The sequence below is a fragment of the Mesoplodon mirus genome (genome assembly GCF_964341445.2).
Source record: "Mesoplodon mirus genome assembly, chromosome: 2".
Classification (NCBI taxonomy): domain Eukaryota; kingdom Metazoa; phylum Chordata; class Mammalia; order Artiodactyla; family Ziphiidae; genus Mesoplodon; species Mesoplodon mirus.
In genome coordinates this window covers 114,899,778-114,922,429 of record NC_138977.1, presented here as the reverse complement: position 1 = coordinate 114,922,429, position 22,652 = coordinate 114,899,778, and the positions used below count along the sequence as shown (strand labels likewise).

Genomic DNA, 22,652 nt, shown 5'->3' with positions numbered 1-22,652 from the left:
TCGTTTTTACCTTACCTTCTAGCAGTCTTTGTAGGTGTTGGTTTCCATTTTTCCTTTTTGCTGTTCTAGAGGATTCAAGGACCTGGAATTGGACACTCCTTCTATTGAGAAACGATTTGCCTATAGTTTCCTTCAGCAACTCATTCGCTATGTGGACGAAGCCCACCAGTATATCCTGGAGTTTGGTAGGTACCATAGTCCTATTACTAACAGCCCAGTTTTTGTTATTCTTAACATTTACAACATCAGGAGATAGAACAGCATAGACTACTGGGATGCTTGTGATCTGCTCCCGGATGGTATAAACACTTTCAATCCATCGTAATACTAATTTGAGTCCAAAAGTCAATAGGCAAACTCATTTTTAAGGATGGGTAAATTTTGAGAACTTAAAAAAAATCTAACATGTAATACTTTTCGCCTTAAAATGTTTATTGGCATTGAGTTTTCATTTTGAAAGATACATTGGATGGACATCAGATTTTAAGGTACACTTAAATCTTTCCTTATGAAATTAATTTCTCTGCTCTTAAAAAAAACTAAAGTAAAACTCTATGGATTCTCCAAATTTCTATACAATGAGTTTAGCCTTTGCAGGGTTACACATTTATATTAGAGTATCTGCAATACAGAATACTTGATTATTCTCTTAGAGTAAAAGGAAAGACCTCTTCCCCATCTGGCTCAGTGCCATTTAAGTACAAAAAGAACTCCTTATTTTAAATCGAAGATTCAGAACAGATCATCAAGACAGCCTCCTCTCACTTCTCTTATTTTGTGTTTGTCCTCAGCATTGTTGAATTAAAATTCAAGTTGTCAGTTACTCACCTTTGTGTCAGATCCCCTCCAGCCACTGGTTGGTATTAGGATATAAAGAAGTAGAGTTTGGTCCTTTTTGAAAGGCAGTGTGCTCTGCTGGTGGTGATCTTCTTGTTTTCTTTTCCATTTTTAAGTTTCTCTTTCTGTTTTTGTTTTGGTTTTTTAACCCTCATTCTTTCTGTTTTCAGCCCCTTTCCTTGGGGCCCATAGTCCTAGATCCCTTAGTGATACATCAGCAACAAACCCCTCCTAACCAAGGACTCTTTTTGCTGCCGTTTTCTTAGGATTTATATTAGTTTTCAGCACAGCATCAGATTAAAGTTTATAGAAATTCGAGCTCTGGTATTTTCTTGTTCCTGGCCCCTGGATCCCAAATGTGATTAGAGATTTTCTACTTGAGCATCGTTCTCTTAAAGAACCTCCCTCTTTTTCCACCTGCCTCTTTAGCTACAGTACAAATGCTATATTTTTCCTCTCTTAACCATCTTTTTCATAAAGGCCAGTTATACAAACTAATCTGTAATATGAAGTCTCTTTGTAACTCATCCAACAATATATTTTTTTAAATATGATAGTCACCTTGACTAGTAGCCAAATTAGTCTGAATGAAATTTGACCAAAGAACAAGCATGAGGCCATGGTGAACTTTTGAAGCTTTTATGCACAAAGTTAAGTGTTGACATTTCTAATCCACATTCAAAAATATCTGTATGAGTAGCAGCTCTGGGATCCAGGCTTCTTTTTTGATGAGAGAGGAGAAGAGGGAATAAAGAGTGATCATTTGGAAAGGGAATAAGAAAAGTTTTTGCTTACGTATGGGTAGCAGAAACAGAACTTTGAAGGGTAAAATGTGTTTAGGCTTTGCTTTATTTACATTATATTCAAGTTTCTGAATAAACCTCCTAGGACAGCGTTTGTGTGTAAAGAGTGGTGAGAAGCTAACTACAGGGCAGATTCACCCACTTCACACATTTCTTTCTTTCTATAGGATAGAGAAGGTATTATGAACAGAATTCTGGGGAGAAATAAGGTTAGATTAATATAGAGCCCAACAAAATTAGTTTTGTTTTTTTTTTTTACAACTGCTGATGTTACCTGTTCCTTTTTCAGGTGGCTTTGGCAAGGCAAATTATGTACAAGAACTCTGTCAAGAGGAGAAGCAGAGTTGAGATTGTCTACACAATCATTTGTTTTCATTTTTCATTTTTACTAAAACCCAAAATTTCTGTAATACCTTCTTCTTTTATCTTACACTTTATTTCCTTTGCTACACATCTTTAATATATTCATTCTTAAACATAGACTCATGGTCATGGTAAGAATATGCCTATGCCTTTTTTGAATTTTTGTATTACATCACAGATCATATTCTCTCCAAATCTTTTCACATTTTATACAGAGGCATTTTTGTTAAAATATATAATGAAAGGAAAGATATTTCCTATTTAGTTCTTTGAAATATTAGCAGATTTAGATAGGTACAAATTTCTGTCTTAATAACGTTTATATGAGAAGGTCCCTTAGGTGGATCCAGCCATTCTGCATAATATGCTTGAGAGAGATTTAGTGCAAAAGTGATTTAAAAGAAATTGAAATTCGCAAGCATTGAAAAGCCATTATTTTCTTTTACTTATTCATGGGAAGAGCACTGTCTGATTTTACACAGTATTACCTAAGTTCTCTAAAAATTATCCTGAATTTATGCTTAAGATTTAATAAAGCGTATTTCAAGTTGTTTTCATTTCTATGTGCAAAAGAACTTTTTCAAGCAAAAGTCAGTTTGATTCTTACAAAATATGGAAGCTCTGCTTACAGATTTTACTGAAACCTTATATCCAGTTCTGAAATTCTTAGCTCTCCAATCTGTTCTGCATAGCATCGTGGTTATTATAGTTTATTGCTACCTCTTCTATATGCATGAAACCTCCTTTATATGCATGAGGGAGGTAGGAAAGGCCACCTTCTAAGCTAAAGGCATTCAGTCAATCAGTTCTTAACCTTGAACTCATTTTCTACACCATGGGGAAAATTCAGGGCTTTTTGCTTTGCTTATGGAAATTATCTTTTGACACTGGTGAACTTTTTTATTCTTTAGAAGAATGTTAATTTTCCAACCTAGTATTATAGTTGTAGTCCTCCCCTTCATCACAGGTGCCGGCTTCCTGAAATTTTTCCATTGGTATGTTAATATAAAAGGCTGTAACTTGCAGTCACACCAAGAAGTCACTATCTTTATTTAGAGGTCCATGTTAAAATCTAACAAATTATGTTTGCTTATTTTCCACTCACTTTTCTCACCCCAGGGAGCTTCTTTCTTACTGAAAGAGAATGTGGGATTTTACTGCTAAAAATGTGGGATTTTTACTTTATTCCAGTTTCCTCCCTACATGTCAGTCAGATCTCAAAGCTACACCAGTATGTGTGTGCTTATAACCACATGTATGGGCTGTCTCAAGAGCTTTTTTATTTTGGTTTGGGTATGTTTTTAATCTTTTTTTAAATTGCACAACTGAAGTTAGCCTTTATATTTTTGTATTCAGTTTAGTGGGGTAACGCATTTAGCAATGTGTTCTAAACTTAGCATTTGGGGTGAATATCTTGCAATCTTTGAAGTGCAACGTGTACCTAAAAACTCTTCATGTCTACAGATGGTGGCAGCAGAAGCAAAGGCGAACATTTCCCTTACGAACAAGAAATCAAGTTCTTTGCTAAAGTACAGTATACAATCCGTCCTGTATTTCCTTCAATATGTTTGTTTACCAAATATACTCCTTAGATCGTTGCCTCTTTATGGAATGCACCTGTCTACAAATGTGAATTCTACTCTAACTAAATATTCTGTGGCATGAAAATTACTGCATGAATCATGTGGGCTAAATGTGCTCCCAGCACCTTTGGTCATGCTTTAACTCGCTCTGCTCTCCGTACCATATTTCTCAAATGACTTTGTCCTCTGTGAAGTCTGACTCAAAGTTCTCTTTTTTGGCTTTATCATATGACATAAAGGAGAAACATTCTATTTCCTAACATTTGAATATTGTTCTGACTTAAAATTTTTAGATGAATATTTCTTTGTTAAAGAGGAAAAGCATGAGTTAATTTATCAGTGGGTTTGTTATAAGAACCTATACTATGGAATCCTTGTGGGACCTGAATCCTACTCAGAAGAGGAAAACTGAGGCTCAAAGAGGATCAATTGTTCATATTTAGAGTATATCCCATGATTTTTATTTATTCCGTTTAATACGAATTTATCAAGAATTTGCTGTGTGCACATTCCAGCCAGTACGGGAAGGAGTTGCAGAGTGTCCACATTGGGTCCATTCACGTACTCAGTGTTTACTCTGAGCCTCGTCTGTGCCATGCATTGAATTATGTCCTGGAGATTCACTATCACAAAGACAGAATGTCCTTAGGAAGCTTTCCTATTTACAATATCTTTTAGTTAACCTGAAGACCTAATGATTTCCGTCCATTTCCTCTCAAAGTACTTGCATTTGGTGGTTATAGGTCATTTACAAAATGACATGTTATTTTGACTGATTAATATTTGGTTTCTATTATATGTTTTCAGAATTGTACCCTTTACTGTAAGGGAGATTTGTCTTTTCTTTCCACTCAGTATTGCACCCCAAATCTGTATCAGTCCTCTGAAGTTTGTCTTGGGCTGCACGTTGCTGGTTATCTTTTCTGCTAGGATGTAATTGCCCTTGAGAACCAGTGATCAGAAGTGCTGTATTCATGGCCTCTAATCACACTTTTAAAATACATTTTTGTATTTCATTGCCTGTGCACTCAGCGCCCCTAGTGATTTTGTTTGCAGATGCATGCCTAATGTGGCTTAATTTCTACTAAGTCTGTGATCATTCATTCACATATTTATTGAGTACCTATTATATGTCAATCACTAAGTTCAGGCAGTGTCACCACTTCCTAGGAAGATCACTAAAAGCTTTTGTATTCCTATTATTAAAAAATATACCTACCTTGTAGGGGAAAAATGTATTTGGACAGGCTTGAGTCTAAATACTGGTAATGCCAGTTATTATTACTTTTTTCATTTATTTATTCAACAAATATTTATCTAGCGCTTGCTACAGGCTTGCAACAATGTCCTAAGCGCTGGTGCATCAGTGGTAAATGAAACAGAACAAGCAGTAGTCATAGAGGCCAGGAGAGGGCTTTAATGGGAAATACCCAGAAATGTTTCTTTCTCTTGTGTGCCTTATAGACTCTTAGGGAGAGAGACTAACCCAAAAATCATACACATAAAATATAAAATTGCAAATGATGTTCAAAGACCAGAGGATACAGGGAGTTTATCTAGTTGACAGGCCAGCAAAGGCTTATCTGATGAAGTGCCACTGCACTGAGGCCTGCAGGAGGAGTGAAGTGAGTAGGTCATGGGGTGTGGGGAGAGCGTTTCAGACAGAGTGAGTGGCAGGTACAAAGCCTGTGGGCAGAGGAGGGGGAGGAATTGGCCAACAGCCATCAGGATTAGAGGGCAGAATTGGGAGGTGGGCTTTGACAGAGGCCAGGCAAGAGCTTTGTGCAGGTAGGTAAGTGGCAGTGTGACTTTGAGTAAATCATTCACTTTCTACATCTCAATTTAATACCTGGAAATCAGGGATGATGGCACCTACCATACAGAGTGGTTACTGGGAGACATGAAATGATAGCATATCAGTTACGATCCTCAGACATAGTAGAGACTCAGTAGAAGGTCATCACTGATTATTATTGAACCTTTCAGGCACGGAACTGCATGATGTGAAAATATTAAGACCGTTTCATTTTCAGAAAATATTGAGACTAATTTCAAACCATTGAAAATTTGATGTGTTTTTTTATAATTACACACATGCACACACACACATAGGGACTGGAGACAGCAGGATGAAACTTATGAGAGGCATACTTTGAAATGGTGCTGACTGGCATGGCTGTGGATATTGGGGACTTATTGCATGTGGACAGAACGCTGGCTGCTCTAACAACACAGCATTCATTCATCCCCCGGAAGAGTCCACTGTGTAGATCTGTTTTCTTTTCCTTTCTTTCAGGTTGTTCTTCCTTTAATTGATCAGTATTTCAAAAACCATCGTTTATACTTCTTATCTGCAGCAAGCAGACCTCTCTGTTCTGGAGGACATGCATCAAACAAAGAGAAAGAAATGGTGACTAGGTAAACAGCTTTAAAAAATAAAGACTATTGTTTAAGTGTATTTCCTTTTGAGAAAGAGCATCTCAGATTCTTGAAGTAGGATCATGCAAAGAGTTCCCACCCATGTTCCCTGGCCTCTGGCCCCTTGGAATCAAACACTAGGAGAAGGATGGTTTTGGCAAGTTAATACATGTGTTCTAGGTGTTGAATTTTCTTATATTTTACTGCTAAATGTAATGCTGAGTAGAAGGAACAAAATACCCAATACAGAATCCATAAGTAGAGGCTGGAGATGCATCAGTGTATTAGTATTTTTTGTTAAATGATACTTTTTAACATTGGATTCCTGAAAATGTATTCAAATCTAATGTTTTTGCCAGCCTGTATTTTTCAGCAGAATCTCATTTTCAGAAATTATGACTTTAAATTTTAAAAACTTATGAGCAATCTTGGGATAAAATGAAGTAAACATATATACTTTCTAAAGTTTTCTGCTCACACCAGTCAAGCCAGTATCCTAGCAGTGCTTTCTTATTTCTCTTTAAACCCAAGTATTCTTTGGAGATTTATTTGTGATTCTGCTGGGGATTTCAAGTTTGAGTCCTCAAAATTCTGCCAGAACTTAGTATACATGAGAATCAATTACTGAGAAAGTCTTCTTCTGTATTACATTGCACAGGGGTCCAAACCAAACTTTTAGATTGTATTTGAAAAAAAAATTCTATAAAAATGAGTACCCTGTATAAAGTAGAATACAGACTTTCCTTGGTCTTGACTGTTTTTAGTTATCTATTGCTGTTTAGTCACAAATTTAACATCTTAAAAGAATATGCATTTATCATTTCACAGTATCTATGGATCTGTCACCAGAGGCTTGCCTGGGAAACAAACCTCTTTTTTATTTTCTTAAGACTTTTTTTAGAGCAATTTTAGATTCATAGCATAGACTTGACTTTAATGTTATGTTGAATGGCAGTGCAGTATCAGCCTATTGGACAGGGTGAGATGACATTGAATATAGACTGTCCCCAGAGGGTAAAGAGGAAGTAAGATTCCTGTGGTGCATAGCACTGGGGGTGGGATCTTAAGCTCATCTCTTTACTCAAATTTATTGTCTAGTTGGTTGTCTACCAACAGATAGATAGCCAATCATGTGATGTAGGATTGCAGCAGCATTAAAAATGTTTCCAAACTTCTTCAAATAATAAGCTTCCTGTGAAGTTGATAAAATGCATGATAGTTAAAATAACAGAGAGTCCATTCCAGTGACTTACTTTGTTTCCACCAACTGTGTTACCAGAAGGAAAGGGAAGGAAGAGCTACTTTCCAAGATGCAAATAACCCCCTCCCCTTCCCCACTATGGCATGGCATTCTTTCCGCCTTCCCTAGGAGAGAGAGAGACCCATCTTTCCTCATTTCACACGCGCACTCATCCACACCACTGGCCCCGTGTTCCCCTGTGGATGGTGAGTGTGCACAGTAGCTGGAAAATGCCAGAACACCAAGTTATCATTAAACACTATGGAACCAAGGCTACTGCAAAGTCTCCTAGTCTTTCCTGGCCAGTTAACCTTTTGTAACAGCAACTTTGTTCCTAGAGGGTGTTGTTAATTTAATCACATTCATTAACATAAATCAAAATACAGTTGGAGAATATAGGGAAAAAAATGAAAAAAATTATGCAAGTTCTGCTCTTTCCCTTCCCCTTTTATTGTGTCTTGTTTTCGCCATTCATTTTTCAGTTTTACTCTAAGAACTGTTCACTAACTACAGAAGTAACTAACTCTCCTTTACCAACTATATCCCTCATAGAAGAAATCAGAAGAACATCACGATTCTGTGCTAGCCTCCGTTGATGTAGTTTTGGGGCCTTTAATAACACTGCCCCAGTTTTTAATGATTTCATCTTCAATTTTTTCCTTCACTTCTTGGAAAGAGGGTTGGTAAGTTTTACTTCTCCCACTAGCACTTCCGAAAAAGGGAATGTATGCCATTAAAATTTAATGTATGCCATTAAAATTCCAATGCACAGGAATGAGAGACATAACAACAGAAGTAACTGATTTCTTCACAGTACTTTAATGCCAAACATAAGTAGAATTTATCCTCAGAAAAAAATTAGAGTTGAAAAATGAATAAGGTGATGGTAAATAAATTATGGTACATGTTGTCCAGTCATTAAAATGATGATGGGTACAAATACATGATAACTTAGGAAAATCATCATTTAAAAAATAAAACATTTGTTCAAATAGTATTGATTTGGATTTTTTAAAAGAACCTAAATTTTTATGTATAGAAAAGTACTGGTGAGGAATAAATTTAATGTTAATGGTTGTTTTCTTTAGGTAGTGCATTGTAGATTTTATATTACTATTTTTATGTGTTTTCCAAGTTTTTAAAATGAAAAAATCTTACTTTAATAATCATAAAGATATGTTTTAAAACAACCAACATCACTATCACATTAACAAAAACAAATAATTTGTTTGGCATGTTGAAATGGAATCACTGAAATTTGTAAATCTCTGATTTCTTACTACTTAAGTTAAATATTCAATGAGTAAAATATGTAAAAAATACAACAAAACAGGTTTAAAAAAAAAAACTGGCCCTGCTACTGTGAATAAACAAGCATACCTGCATACACATGATTAGCATTGCCATGATCGTTTTAATTTGTATTTAACAGTTGGGTGTAGCAGTAGTTATGTGGGTCTAAATTAATTTCTCCACAGTTAAAACCAGGTTGTTCCCATTAATTGTTTAGATACCTCCTGGTCCTAGAAATTAGGTATCGAGCATTTCCTGTCTACAGTCAGTATTCTCCTGTCCACGGAGATGAGTTAGATGGGGTATCTGCACTCCAGGAGTATACATAGCAGTGGCTAAGTATATGGGAATAAATATCGTTCCAATAGCAGAAAGCTGAGCGGTGCTATAGGATTCAAAGTAAAGTAAGAACCCCTTAGATGGGTATGGATGGGCTGGAGATTTATGGAAGTCATGACATTCAGAGTTGATCTTAAAAAATATGTAGGTCAGAGATTAAGAAAAAGGTATATTTTTTAGATAACAACGTACAGCGTAGAAGCTGGTCATTTAGGAGAAATATAGGTTATGTAGATTAATGATGGAACACTGTAATTGAGAGTAACTGTCAAAATATCTTTTTTCTTTTTACTTAATTCATTAGCACTAGGAAGCCATTGACACTTTTTATTATTTATTTATTTATTTATTTGCTTGCGGTACGCGGGCCTCTCACTGTTGTGGCCTCTCCCGCTGCGGACCACAGGCTCCGGACATGCCCGCTCAGTGGCCATGGCTCATGGGCCCAGCCGCTCCGCGGCATGTGGGATCCTCCCAGACCGGGGCATGAACCCGTGTCCCCTGCATCGGCAGGCGGACTCTCAACCACTGCGCCACCAGTGAAGCCCCACTGACACTTTTTAAATAGAAGAATGAGGACAGTCTGGGAGCATAAGTAGGACTGATAAGAGAGAGTAACATGGCTGGGAAGCCATGGCAGGCATTAGGAGCTATGGCAGGGATGCAAGCTGTTGTAACAGAAGTGCTACTTCCAGTAGGTGGTGCTACCCGTGGGTTTGTTCAGCAAGTATTCTGAATGCCCCATGGGTACAAGGTGCTGTCCTAGGTCTGAGGATAAACACACAGATACAACAGCACAGCTCCCAACTTTAATGGACTTAGAAGTATAGCTGAGGAGACACATACATGTAGAGCTAACCATGAACTGTGTTGTGATGAGTGTAAATGAGCCATATATAAAGTGCTGGGAGTGCACAGGAGATGTAAATGCAGAGAGGGGCTGCGTCTGAGAAACACGGACGAGGGAAAATAAGCATGCCTCGGTAATGAGTCCTATCTCAAGTAGAAAGGAGGAGGCCAACCTGGGGCTGAAGTTTCAGTGCTGAGTGGTTGGAACAGTATTGGTCTCACTAGGGAAAACAAGAAACTTCAGAAGAACTAGTTTTGAGAAGAAGAGTTTAAATTTGGTTAAAGAGGTACGTATGGAAGGTTGAAGTACTAACAGGTCATTCAGCTGGAGATATCCAGCAGAAAGTGGGAAGTAGGTGTTTGGTGTTGGAGAGATCAGGGCAAGAAATGACATATTTGGGATAATCTATACCCATCTCCTGCTCGAAGCTCTGAAAGCAGATGAAACTAAGGGAGAATGGGAGAGAAGCTGAAAGGTCTGAACCAAAACTTGGAGAATTATTACATTTCCAGGGTTTTCAGAAGTGGATCTTTGAAGAATAGAGAGAACAATTAATTAGAGAGGAAGTGGGAAGTAATACTGTAAAACAGAAACCAGAGTTTCACAGATTTAAGTAGTTAATGATGCCAAGTACTGTGGAGAGCTCTCCAGGATGGAGACAGAAAAGGTTGTTATTAGATTTGCTACTTAGAGGGTATTGAGAACTTCAAGAGAGTGTTTTTCAGGAGAGCAATGAGGTGGAAAGCAAACTCACAAGGCAGTGAGTCAGGGAGGAAACTGCAGAATGAATTCTTAAGAATGTTAATAATGAAGGGATGTAGAGAAAGGGGATAATGGGATTATGGTAATTATCTTTAGAAAAACTACAGGCCAAAGTTTATAATAATCAAACCTTAGAGTCTGCACAGAAGCTACACCCTGAAAGAGGATGGCACAGGAAGGGAGAGAGATATGATTTGTCTTTTCTTAGGACCTAGCTTTCTATATACCTGTATGTCTCTCTGGTGGCACACCTGTTACTAATTAGGAACACCTAGAGTTAGGAAGCAGCTGATATCATAAGAAGTCATTTTTTTCGGAGAGATTCTCCAACATAAATGTGCTCAGGATACAGAGCAGTTCTGTTTCCTATCACCTCAAAACACCCCGGGTCTAGATTAAAACATAATTCTAGTATTATAAATTCATAATTCAAATTCATAATAAATTAAAACATAATCCTAGTATTATAAATTCAACATCATCACAGAATGTTTCACTCTGGATACTAGAGAGTGTCAACGAGTAAGAGGTAAAAGATGTCACTTAAAATAGACTAGATTTCAAGAATCCAAAATGTGTACAATTCTAAGATGTAATCACTCTCTTTACATGGAAACAGATCCTTGTTAACACACAGAAAGCTCAGTGAATGAGGGCACCTGGAGAAAGTTGCTTTTGTTTTATTGTCTTTGTTCATTTCAATTATAGCCTAAAGATAAATAATGCCGCTTGGTGGGGGGGGGGCTAATGTCTAATCTTAAGTCTAACATCTACTTGAATAGATCATTGTTTGAAAAAAATTTATCACTGATAAGAGATTTCCCAAGACCTCAAAGTCACTTAAGCACTTGCGGATGAATGTTTTCTTGGAAAAGCTACCCCATGCCCTATATAATTAATTTTCACCAATACGTTATTTCACATTGTTACTGAAGTGAGAGATGATGGCCAAAACCTACTGTAATAAAAGTGGTCCACGTCACAAAGGCGATCCTGACTCCTTTCTCCCATTCTGCCATGAGCAGTTGCCATCATTGTATTCCATGGCATAGAGCCTGTCCCCCCAGTCCTGACGAGTGTACATCTGCACACTGCTGGTGATGGGAAAGCTTTGTAAGAGAGGATGGGGCAGTGAGGACATAGCTGTCATCACGATTGGGAAAGTCAAGCTGAGTGTGGGGGTTGCTGTACAAGTGGATTTTCAAGGTTAGAGCTTTGGTAAGTTCTGGCTGTGGACCACCGGTGCTCTCTGAGGGTTCAGGAGAGTGTTGGATAGAAGTGAAAAGAGTGTCAGTTGTAATATGGGAGGTTAAGTGTCCTGGTAGATATTTGCAGATGGCCCCTGGCTGGGAGGGGACTTCTTTGAGCTTGGGTTGGGAGTGGTGAAGGAACACCTGGTGTTAGAAAAGGCTTCTTGGAGTAAACATGTCTGAGCTGAATCCTGAGGGATGTTTAGAAGGGATTGTAGCATGAAACTGAGTGTTCCTAAAAATAGGGCCCAGCAAGAAAGCCACCAGACTGCTTGGTGACAGACGTGACAGGACAAGAACGGGTATTGCCCAGGCTCTGGGTTGTGATCCAAGCATTAGTGCATACCAATGCCATCATGTTGAGTGCTGGGCCCCCTTATTTGGAATCTCCCATTGGTGACCACCAGGAAGGACATGAAGACCCAGGAACTTAGTCTAGAGGAAATAAATGTTCAACTCATGAATTACCATTAGAAGCCCTTTAAGTTATCACATCTGTAACGTTTTTCTCTGAGGGATTATCAGTTGTTTAAATTCTCTCTCTAGTTCATTGTGTTCAGATTCACTGGATGCTTTGGTATATGTGTAAGGGATGTGGTCAAGGTCAGGGAGAAGGAAAGGTCAAATGATAAAACATACTAAAAGTAAACATTTTATGCCCAAAGCACCATACTTCCATTGTTAAATAATGTCCATAACAACAACAACAAATTTCTAGAACTTCAGTAGTACTTTGGGGCAGATAATATTAAATTTTTCTCCTTGTGGTTTTCTAGTAGTTATATTCTGATGGGGTTCATAGAGATTGCTTTTATATTAATTAGCTTTGCTTTCAATTTTTTTTTTGGTTCCTTATAATATGTGCTTTTTTAACCATGTTTGTTAAAGATATGCACTCAAAGACTCTTTCTTTAATATCTTTACTCCACATTCTGCTCAGAGAATTGATTCTTTCTGCGTGACATCATGTTGCTTTTTTCCGGCTCATATATCAGCTGTTTATTTTTCTTTTTTTCTTCTTCTTTTTTTTTTGTTTTATTTTAATTAAATTTCTCCCTGTCTTTTCTACCTTCCCTTCCCCTTTTCCCTTTTCTCTTTTGTTTTTCTTTTGTCTTCAGCCTATTCTGCAAACTTGGAGTTCTTGTCAGGCATAGGATTTCACTATTTGGTAAGGAGACCCTTGAACAAATACTGGCATGGCCATCACTTGGTTTTCTTTGCCATTTTTGCACTGTGTTGTGTACTGCTATGTTGCATGAATGCATGTTTGCATGGCTGCATGCATGGTCGTCATAGGCCAAGTTAAGGTCCTCAAGGTTGTTTATAAGTAGCATTACCTATGGTGAAATTGAAGACTGTAACTTTATATACTAGTCCAAAGCACACTTGAAAATCAAAAGGTTATATTATTAAAGGTCAAATGAATGAAAATGGCAGCTTCTGCCATATTTTATTTCAGAGGGGTGAAGCAAAACTGGGCCTCTGAATTTGTGTTTGGTTATCTCTTATAGATAAAGTAATGAGCTGTTATACACGAACAATTTTTAACTGTACTTTTTTTAATGCTCTTGACTACAGATTTGCATGTCGACTGTATTCCAGATATTGGAGCTTCATAGTAGAGACAGTGAAGCCTGGATTTGGCAAAAGCGACTTTTCTAGCACCCCTCACCCCATAGTAGTCAGTTTTTGTTCATTTCTGAGAATTCACGTAGCTGAAATTCATGTTCCCAAACACTTGCTTTCAAAGAGCCTTGCAGGGTGGTCACTCACTTTCCACAGACTCTCCTTGCCATGGGGCTTTAAGACTTTATAGCAGTCGGCAGAATTTATGTTGTACGCTTTCCTGCATCTGGCTTCGTAACTGCCAAAGCAAATTTTAGCTCAATGCTCTATAGGTTTTGAGACAGCGTTAGGGTGACTTCAATAAGAAAACATTGAGTGTACTGATAGAGATGTTATAAGTCCCATTCCATTCACAGGAAAACCTAAGGATTAAGTCACTTCTATAAAAGCCACAGTGGATAAGCTGAGAACTAGGTACATGTACGTGTGTGTATGTGTATATATATGCAAATAACTTTTACATTCTTTACATTTTTTGAGAAATGATAGTTTATGGATATGACTACTTAATGCTATATTTGCTTTCTAATATTATTATATCCAGTATTTGGGTGTTTTTAAGATATATTTCTCATAAATTGCCTGAGTTTTTGCATTAAAGTTTCAGTTATCCAAAATTAACGGGGAAATTGTCTTCAGAAAGCTCTCCTAAGTTGACTGGCTTTTGTTTGACTTCTCTTCATAATAGAAAAATTTCTATGAAAATTGTTCAGACAGAGCTTTTGTATACTCTTTAACCTTCTCAAGATAGGGGAAGGCTCTGATGGGGACCCAAAATAATAATACTTTCTGTTGTGCTCTCTCTCGCTTCTTACATATTTTAACTTCTTGGTTTCCCATGTTACGTTTTGCTATAATTTTATTTTTAAATTTTTTGAGGCATTCCATATATACGGCAGGGTACACAGATCTTGAGAACAGCTTGATGACATAGCTTGATGAAATTTTACATGTATCTGCCCATTTTCTCAGGTCGAGACATAGAACATTTTCAGCATCCCAGAAGCCTGCCTTGTGCCATTTTGCAATTTATAACCCTCTGTAAAGGAACTATATGTAAACTAATCTACTGGTCTACTAATGTAGACTTCCATTACCATGTATTAATTTTACGTGTTGTTTAATCTCTCTTTTCCCTTTGAATATATTAAGGGTTCAGTAGTTGAAGATAAATGGATAATATAACTTGTCATACCAGTCAGAGGAGAAGAACTGGATTTTAACATCCATTCTGTCTCTCTGTGATTCTTGTATTTCATTTAGGCATTGCATGTTAAATCCCTTTGCCTTTAAATACTATTATTTTTATTTTTAACAGGAATTTATTGGGGAGCTACTATGTATCTTTATCTCAAAGGCATATTTTAATGCAGTCTTTATATTATTCTAGTGTCTTATTATTGTTTCAAATTTGCTTAGGCATTTGCCTGTAAAACAATACAGACTTCAAGAAGCTTTTATTAATCAAACATACTCTAATACAGACTTGTCAAAGTGTTAGCATGTTAAGTCTTAGACATGTAAACTTTACATGTTACAGTTACAGCATGGTTTTAGATGTTAACATGATGTCCTGGAGAGAATAATGGGCTTTGAATCAGAAAACCTATATGTAAGTCCTCTATTTGCAACTAAACCAGCTGAATGATTTGGACAAGGGACTTAACTTCTCTGAATCTTTGTTTTGGTTTGTTTGGTTTTTTTTTTTTTCATTTTTAAACTAGATTAAAATAACTACTAACTTTAGAGATTTATTGCATGTATAAAATCTCATATGATATGGTGAATGTTGAAGTGCTATGTAAACTGTAACAGTACAGCTTTCAAATCTAAGGTATTCTTAGCCTTATTTGTACAGCTTTTATTTAGATAAATCAAATTACATACACACTAAACTAGGGAACTTGGTTATTTAAAATACATGTGCCATGAAGCCTTTATAATCTAGCCATTTCCAGATCGAAGCAGAAGTTGTATAATCCAAGTATTTACTTTTTGATATATCAATTATACCGTTGTGGATTTTCCTGAAGAGAGAGAGCATATATACAGTGGTCTTTTGTAAATATATAGACATATTAATCTCTTACTTTTTCTTTCACCCTATCTTTATATTATATATATTTTTTCTGTATTCTGGCAGACATTAACTGATGATCAAAATGTTTTTCCTGTGCTTAGTTCAAAAAATTGTTTCATGATCTAGCCTAAGAATAAAGTAAGACAGAAGTGAAAGTTGAGGTTAACAAAGAAATACTTGGGCTTCCTGTCAAGGAGCAAAAATACAGAAAGAGATACATTAACCTGAAACATGTCAGCAAGGTGGGATTGGAGACAAGAGGGAAGCATTAAAATAAACCAGAAGTCAAAACTCTTGTCCTGGTGGTGGTCATTGTGGGGAGATGAGTTTGATCAGTAATGGAATATTTATTCCAAGGTGTCTGCCAGATGGTAGCTGTTCAGAAATTTTTCTGATATGTAAAGTGAGGATTCCCCAAACTTGGACTTCTATATTTATGTATATCTTTTATCTACTTTAAAATATTTTCTATACGTTGAAGCACACTAAGAATTAAAGAGAGATGTCATGTTTTTATTCCTCATATATTCTTTTGAAGGTGTGTAAACCATTTCCTTTTATCTTAGAAAAAGGTAGGGTTTTAAAAAAGGGGGAACAAGCCATATTCCCTACAGAACAGTAATTCTGGGGTATCAAAATACTTTATAGAAAAAATTAGTAAGGAAAATAGCATCTATTTTATATTAGGCTTCCCCTTTTTTTTTTTTTTTTTTTTTTTTTTTGCGGTACGCGGGCCTCTCACTGTTGTGGCCTCTCCCGTTGCGGAGCACAGGCTCCGGACGTGCAGGCTCAGCGGGCATGGCTCACGGGCCCAGCCACTCCGCGGCATGTGGGATCTTCCCAGACCGGGGCACGAACCCGTGTCCCCTGCATCGGCAGGCGGACTCCCAACCACTGCGTCACCAGGGAAGCCCTAGGCTTCCCTTTTGACTTCTGAAATGCTTGTGATTGCAAGTTGGTGCACACTTGTATTTTGGAAAATCAGGACGGGGTAAGACGCAGGCAGGTTGACAAGGAATAAGGATCCCATTTACCGTTTTCAGGGACACATTATTGACTAACGAAATATTGCTTTTAATCCTACCATTTTCGCCCACTTATGCTAAGTGAAAATTCTGTCTCTCTAACTGCCTAATTTTAAAGCATTTAGAGGATACTTAAGTCCTACTATTACAGCCTATTTTTAGACTTTCAGTCATTTGTAGGGGAAAGAGAATCTGGTAACCAGAACTCCAGCAGGGATAGTGATGGTGGCACAAGCGTGTGTGTATCAAGACTTCTTAACGGCTTTCTTTTTACATGTGAAAATGAATCGAATGCCTTAATGACATTCATTTTGTGCATTCTTTCAGTAACCAGTTGTGTGTCTGCTGTGTGTAGACATTCTCTTAGCCTGTGAGGATAGAAAAGCGCAGATTTCTTTCCCTCTCTGCTGCTACCACCCCACGCCAACCTACAGGTGTCTCTTACCTGTATGCCTCCACAAACGTACTCACCCTTCTCTTAGAATTCCCTCTTGCCCTTCTAAACTGTGCTCCAAAGCAATCATATCTCTCCCCCTCCCCAACCAAAAACCAAAACAGAGCAACAAAATGGTCTCATCACTGAATACACTCCTGTGTAGCCAGTGGCTCCCCATTTCTCTGTAATAAAGATCAGAATTCTTCATCTGGCCACATAGTGTTTGATAGTCTGTCCCCTGTGTACCCCTGCATCCTCATTTCCCAGCATGCTCTGGCTTCCTCATGATGCCTCAGCTTAAGCAGCCTTCTCTCTGCTTCGTGAAAATGTATTCCTTTCTGCCCAGGGCCTTTGCACATGCTGTAATTACTGACAGAGATGGGATCCCATACACCACATGCCCCTCTCCAGTCCCTCACACCCACAGTGGGGTTAAGTACTAATCCTTCAGATTTCAACCCAAATATTGTATTCTCTCAGGAAGACCATCCCCAACCTCCCTGATCATACTCTCTCCTTCTACTTTTATAACTTTCTCATAGCTCTGCATACTTTTCCTTCATCTCACTGATGATGTTACTAGATTAACTTCTTTCTCTGGCCCAAAACTCAGCCCTTCAAGGGCTTATTTTTGTATCCTCAGAGCCCAGCAGGAAGTGTGGTGCGTAGTGGCTCTTTTATAAATATCTGATGACTGAATTAATCAACCAACCAGGTCCTACCTTTAAGAAGTCTATAGTCTAACAGAGAAGATAGATAAGTCAGCAGATGCTTACTACAATGAGATGAGTGCTATCAATTTGGAATTTTCTTACATTCATGAATAACCCAGACTTTACATTTTTTTCCTTGAGACTATTAGGAAAAATATAATATCCACTTATCTCATAGTTTATGAGAATCACATTTAAAAAGAATTCCTTAAGTGGTCAATGAAAACACTTAGGGCACTTAACATTGAAAAGGAAGTAACACATGATTAATGACTTTTCAAACAATCATTAAACTCTACCAACAATGATACTTTCAGTTCGAGGAACTATTTGAGAAGGCTGGCACAAAATACTTATCATTTAGAGGCCTTTTCTACTTATCTGTTTTCTGGTGAGTTTTTTTTGTTTTTTGTTTTTTTAATTAAAATAATTTTTATTTTTTTAACATCTTCATTGGAGTATAATTGCTTTACAATGGTGTGTTAGTTTCTGCTTTATAAGTGAATCAGTTATACATATACATATGTCCCCATATCTCTTCCCTCTTGCATCTCCCTCCCTCCCACCCTCCCTATCCCACCCCTCTAGGTGGTCACGAAGCACCGAGCTGATCTCCCTATGCTATGCAGCTGCTTCCCACTAGCTATCTATTTTACATTTGGTAGTGTATATATGTCCATGCCACTCTCTCACTTTGTCCCAGCTTACCCTTCCCTCTCCCTGTATCCTCAAGCCCATTCTCTAGTAGGTCTGCATCTTTATTCCCATCTTTCCCCTAGGTTCTTCATGACCTTTTTTTTTTTTTTAGATTCCATATATGTGTGTGATCATACAGTATTTGTTTTTCTCTTTTTCTGACTTACTTCACTCTGTATGACAGACTCTAGCTCCATCCACCTCACTACAGATAACTCAGTTTCATTCCTTTTTATGGCTGAGTAATATTCCATTGTATGTATGTGCCACATCTTCTTTATCCGTTCATCTGTTGATAGACACTTAGGTTGCTTCCATGTCCTGGCTATTGTAAATAGAGCTGCAATGAACATTTTGGTAGAGGCCTTTTCTACTTTCCTGTTTTCTGGTGAGTTTTTAACATATTAGCAAGCCAGTTAATTGTCTAGAGACACCCAGATTTACTGGAGAATTTCCAAATTTGATGACAGGTAGATTCCTAGGAATGCCTGGAATAAAGCAAGCATTTTGCAACATTATGAACATCAAACTCCAACATTCCTTCTGGTTGACCTCAGTGACCCTAGAACATCATTAATACAGCTCCCACATTAGCTTCAGGGATACTGGACAAGTATTATCATGTGCTTAAATGGAACAATAGGTCTTGTTAAAGTATTTGTTTTTTCCTCTAGGCGAGTATGAATGATTAAACTGGTACCTAAATCTTAATGTTCATTTTAAAAGAGTTTTAATAGTAAATAAAGTAATATAGTGAATTCTATCAATTGGTATCTCTCCCTGATTAAAAAATTAGTGGAATAAGTTTATGTTGATCCTTCTGTTATCCCCGATCCCAAACCCCCTTCATGTGTTTAAATGAGGGGCTATCTTGTATCAGGAGATATTAGAAAATTAGTACAGTCATCCCTCCTTATCCGCAGGCCCTGCATCCACGGATTTAACCAATCGGGGACCAAAAATATTTTTTTAAAAATTCCAGAAAGTTCCAAAAAACAACACTTGAAATCTCCATCCTTCAAAAATACGTGCATTGCATTTACTTTGTATTATGTATTTTAAGTAATCTAGAGATGATTTAAAGTATAAAGGAGGATGTGTGTAGGTTATATGCAAATACTATGCCATTTTATACAAGGGACTTGAGCATCCTTGGATTCTTGGTGTTGGGGGAGGGTCTTGGAATCAATCCCCTGTGGATACTGAGGAATGACTGTATGTTTGTATTATCCCTAAAAAGGTTCAGATTGTGCTTGTGCTTGTTTAATAGGACACATATAATGAAAGGAAAGTCATTTTAAGCACTAAGACTTTCTGAGGATAGTGCATATGTGAGAACTGACTGTGTCACTATTTTGAGAATGTCATGGTTTAAATTTAAAAAGTAGCACAATCTGTTAGAAAATTATATATAACTTTATGTCAGTAAACCTGAAGGTTAAATAAAATGGATGATAGTCAAGGAAAATAGGAAAAATAGGTAGCACAATCTGCTACTTTAAAAAAAATTTATTTTATATTGGAGTATAGTTGATTAACAATGTTGTGTTAGTTTCAGGTGCACAGCAAAGTGATTCAGTTATATATATACATGTATCTATTCTTTTTCAAATTCTTTTCTCATTTAGGTTATTACACAATATTGAGCGGAGTTCCCTGTACTATACAGTACATCCTTGTTGGTTATCTATTTTGAGTATGGTATTCATCACTAGAGGATCCTTAAGGTCTTATCTAACTTAAAGATTCTGTAGTTTTATGACAGTGTGTATGATAAAGGCAAGAGTTTCCTGGATTAGGGTTGCTATATAAAAAAATAACCTAATTGTTATAGAGGTTAAATATCAGACCCAGAATGAAAATAATATATAGCAGTATTTGAAAATAATATCAGAAGATTGTATTAAAGAGATAGATACTTCTTTCATTTCAACATATTACTCTGAGAGAATTTCCTGACTTTGAGACAAATGAATAGAAAATGTAATATATATTCTAAGTTTAGCTGAAACTTCTCACCAAGTTAGGGACTCAGTAATTTTATTCTTCAATATCACTGACTTCAGAAGTAATAAAATCTTTGACATGCTTCAATTTCTGTCTCTTCATAATTTTGAGAGAAATTTGTATCTTCTAGCATAATTTTATTTCATGTTATTAATAAGGATTTTTCCAAGATTAATCATTTCTGCAAAGAAGAGAATATAATGAGATATTGTGTCAAGAGCCATGCTAGAAAAAGTAAAGAAGAAGAATAAAAATTAGAATGACTATTACTGTTTTCCCAGAAGAGAGAAAGTCAACATTCTGAGAATTCTCAATAAATCAGATTATAAAACAAGTGGTACGTGACATATCAAATTTTCGATGACATTGAAAACTCCTGAATTATAGAAATCTTATATTAAAAACCACAAAACAGTTTGGGATTAAGATACAAGAAGGATATTTTGACTCTTAACAGCGTTAGCTTTGTTATTTTTATTATTTAGAGAGTTGTATTATTTTGTGAGAATTGGTAACAATGTTTTTAAAAACCCAGTGCTTGCTGTATGTTGTTATGAGATTCAGGTATGAGCTGTGATTTTAATTTTGTACCTTTTACATACACACACTGATGCAAACACAATCTTAAAGATAAATAGGCAATCCATAAGTGTTTCCCTAAGTGTTTAGAGGTGATGAGAGTTATATTTGAAGACAAAGAAAGTAGCTTGAATCTTGAAAAAAGCGTGAGTTGAAGGTATCAAACTTCTGGTTTTTATACTGCTCAGAGCAGTTAGGAAATTACATATAGTTAACATGAAAAAATACAGTCATCACCTTAAAATTTTACCATCTTACTACGCTTTGTCTAGCCCTTCCTGTTCTTACTAATAGCGTGACTGACATACCTGATTATGGTGATCTGGAGAGCCTTTAGAAGGACCATATCCAGGTTGCTATTTTATTTAAAAGCCTGACTACGTACTTTATCTCTTCAAGACTAACCATTAGTTTAGGCATTTATACATGCCAATAAAATTGATACTTTTGCTGGTCCATACATTCAAATGCTGAAGGTTCAGTTAATACTGTTACTGCATTCCTTAGGGTCCTTTCTCCATTTTTTACAATAAGATGTTTCCATTTAAAGTTGTACTATATCTGCTCTGGAGTGTACCAAAGTGTGTCAACTTATATAGCTTACAGTTTTGTGACTAACAATCACAGGAATCTCATATTCACCACACACATTTTCATTTGACCCACAGAACTTGTCTGGCCACTGGTGCCCTTTCCTACTCTTTTTACTCACATTCCAGTCACTCCACAAGTATTTAATTGAGCTCCTGCTCTAAATCAGGCACTATTCTATTTGCAGAGCGGCATCAGGGAACAAAGCAAACAAAAATCACACCTCACTGATTCACTTTGTTATAAAGCAGAAACTAACACACCATTGTAAAGCAATTATACTCCAATAAAGACGTAAAAAAAAAAAAAAATCACACCTCATGAGCTTATACAAAAGGAAGTTTAAAGTACCCCGGACCTCCTTTTGGCAAAAGGCATGAATAAGCTCGGTACAAAGTACAAACACTGATAATCTGTATGAGGAGACAGTATAACTGTGAGTCTTAGGAAGAGAGTAGGGGACCAGCCTCTCTGATTTGGTGCTGAATTTGGTTGCATGAGACTCATAGGCATCCCTTTGTATCCCCTCTTCCTCCTGGGCCTTCCCTCTGTCATTTTCTGTGCTGCACCCTCCTTATTATTATTTTTTTTTACATCCAAACATTGGAGGCTCTGGGACCTTTATGCTTCTGTATTTATGTTCATGCTGGCTAATTTCATTCAGGCACATGATTTAAAAAATTATCCATATGCTTATGAGGCCCAAGTTTACAGCTCTAACTCAGATCTCATCTCTGCACTCCAGGTTTTTTTCAGTTGCCTACATCTCTACTGGAGATGAGTTGGCCCATCACACTTGACCTGTCGGAAGCAGAACGCCCAACCCTCCCCTCTCCCCTCCCCACACATTTTGCTCCTGCCTTGGGCTCTCCCCACGTGATTGAATCCGACCACTATTCACCCAACTGCTCACACAGTTGCTCACCCAAATGATCGTGGAGTCAGCCTTGTCTCCTTTCCCCGTCACCAACATGCAACCCATAAGCAAAACCTCAACATACATTCTTTTTTTAATATATATATTATTTATTTATTTATTTTTGGCTACGTTGGGTCTTCGTAGCTGCGCGTGGGCTTTCTCTAGTTGCGGCGAGCGGGGGCCACTCTTCATTGCGGTGCATGCACTTCTCATTGCAGTGGCTTCTCGTTGGGGAGCATGGG

General features: G+C 37.1%; 1 protein-coding gene across 2 annotated transcripts in view; it reads left to right on the top strand.

Annotated features, from left to right (window-relative positions):
* RYR2 (ryanodine receptor 2) overlaps positions 1–22,652 on the top strand; it is a 729,440-nt gene that overhangs the window by 570,631 nt on the left and 136,157 nt on the right. For both annotated transcript variants that reach the window (XM_082634943.1, XM_082634944.1), the window contains exons 60-63: positions 70–185; positions 3,468–3,532; positions 5,883–6,004; positions 12,857–12,906. In XM_082634943.1, coding sequence (XP_082491069.1) covers positions 70–185; positions 3,468–3,532; positions 5,883–6,004; positions 12,857–12,906 — 353 coding nt within the window. The remainder of the gene's footprint in view (positions 1–69; positions 186–3,467; positions 3,533–5,882; positions 6,005–12,856; positions 12,907–22,652) is intronic.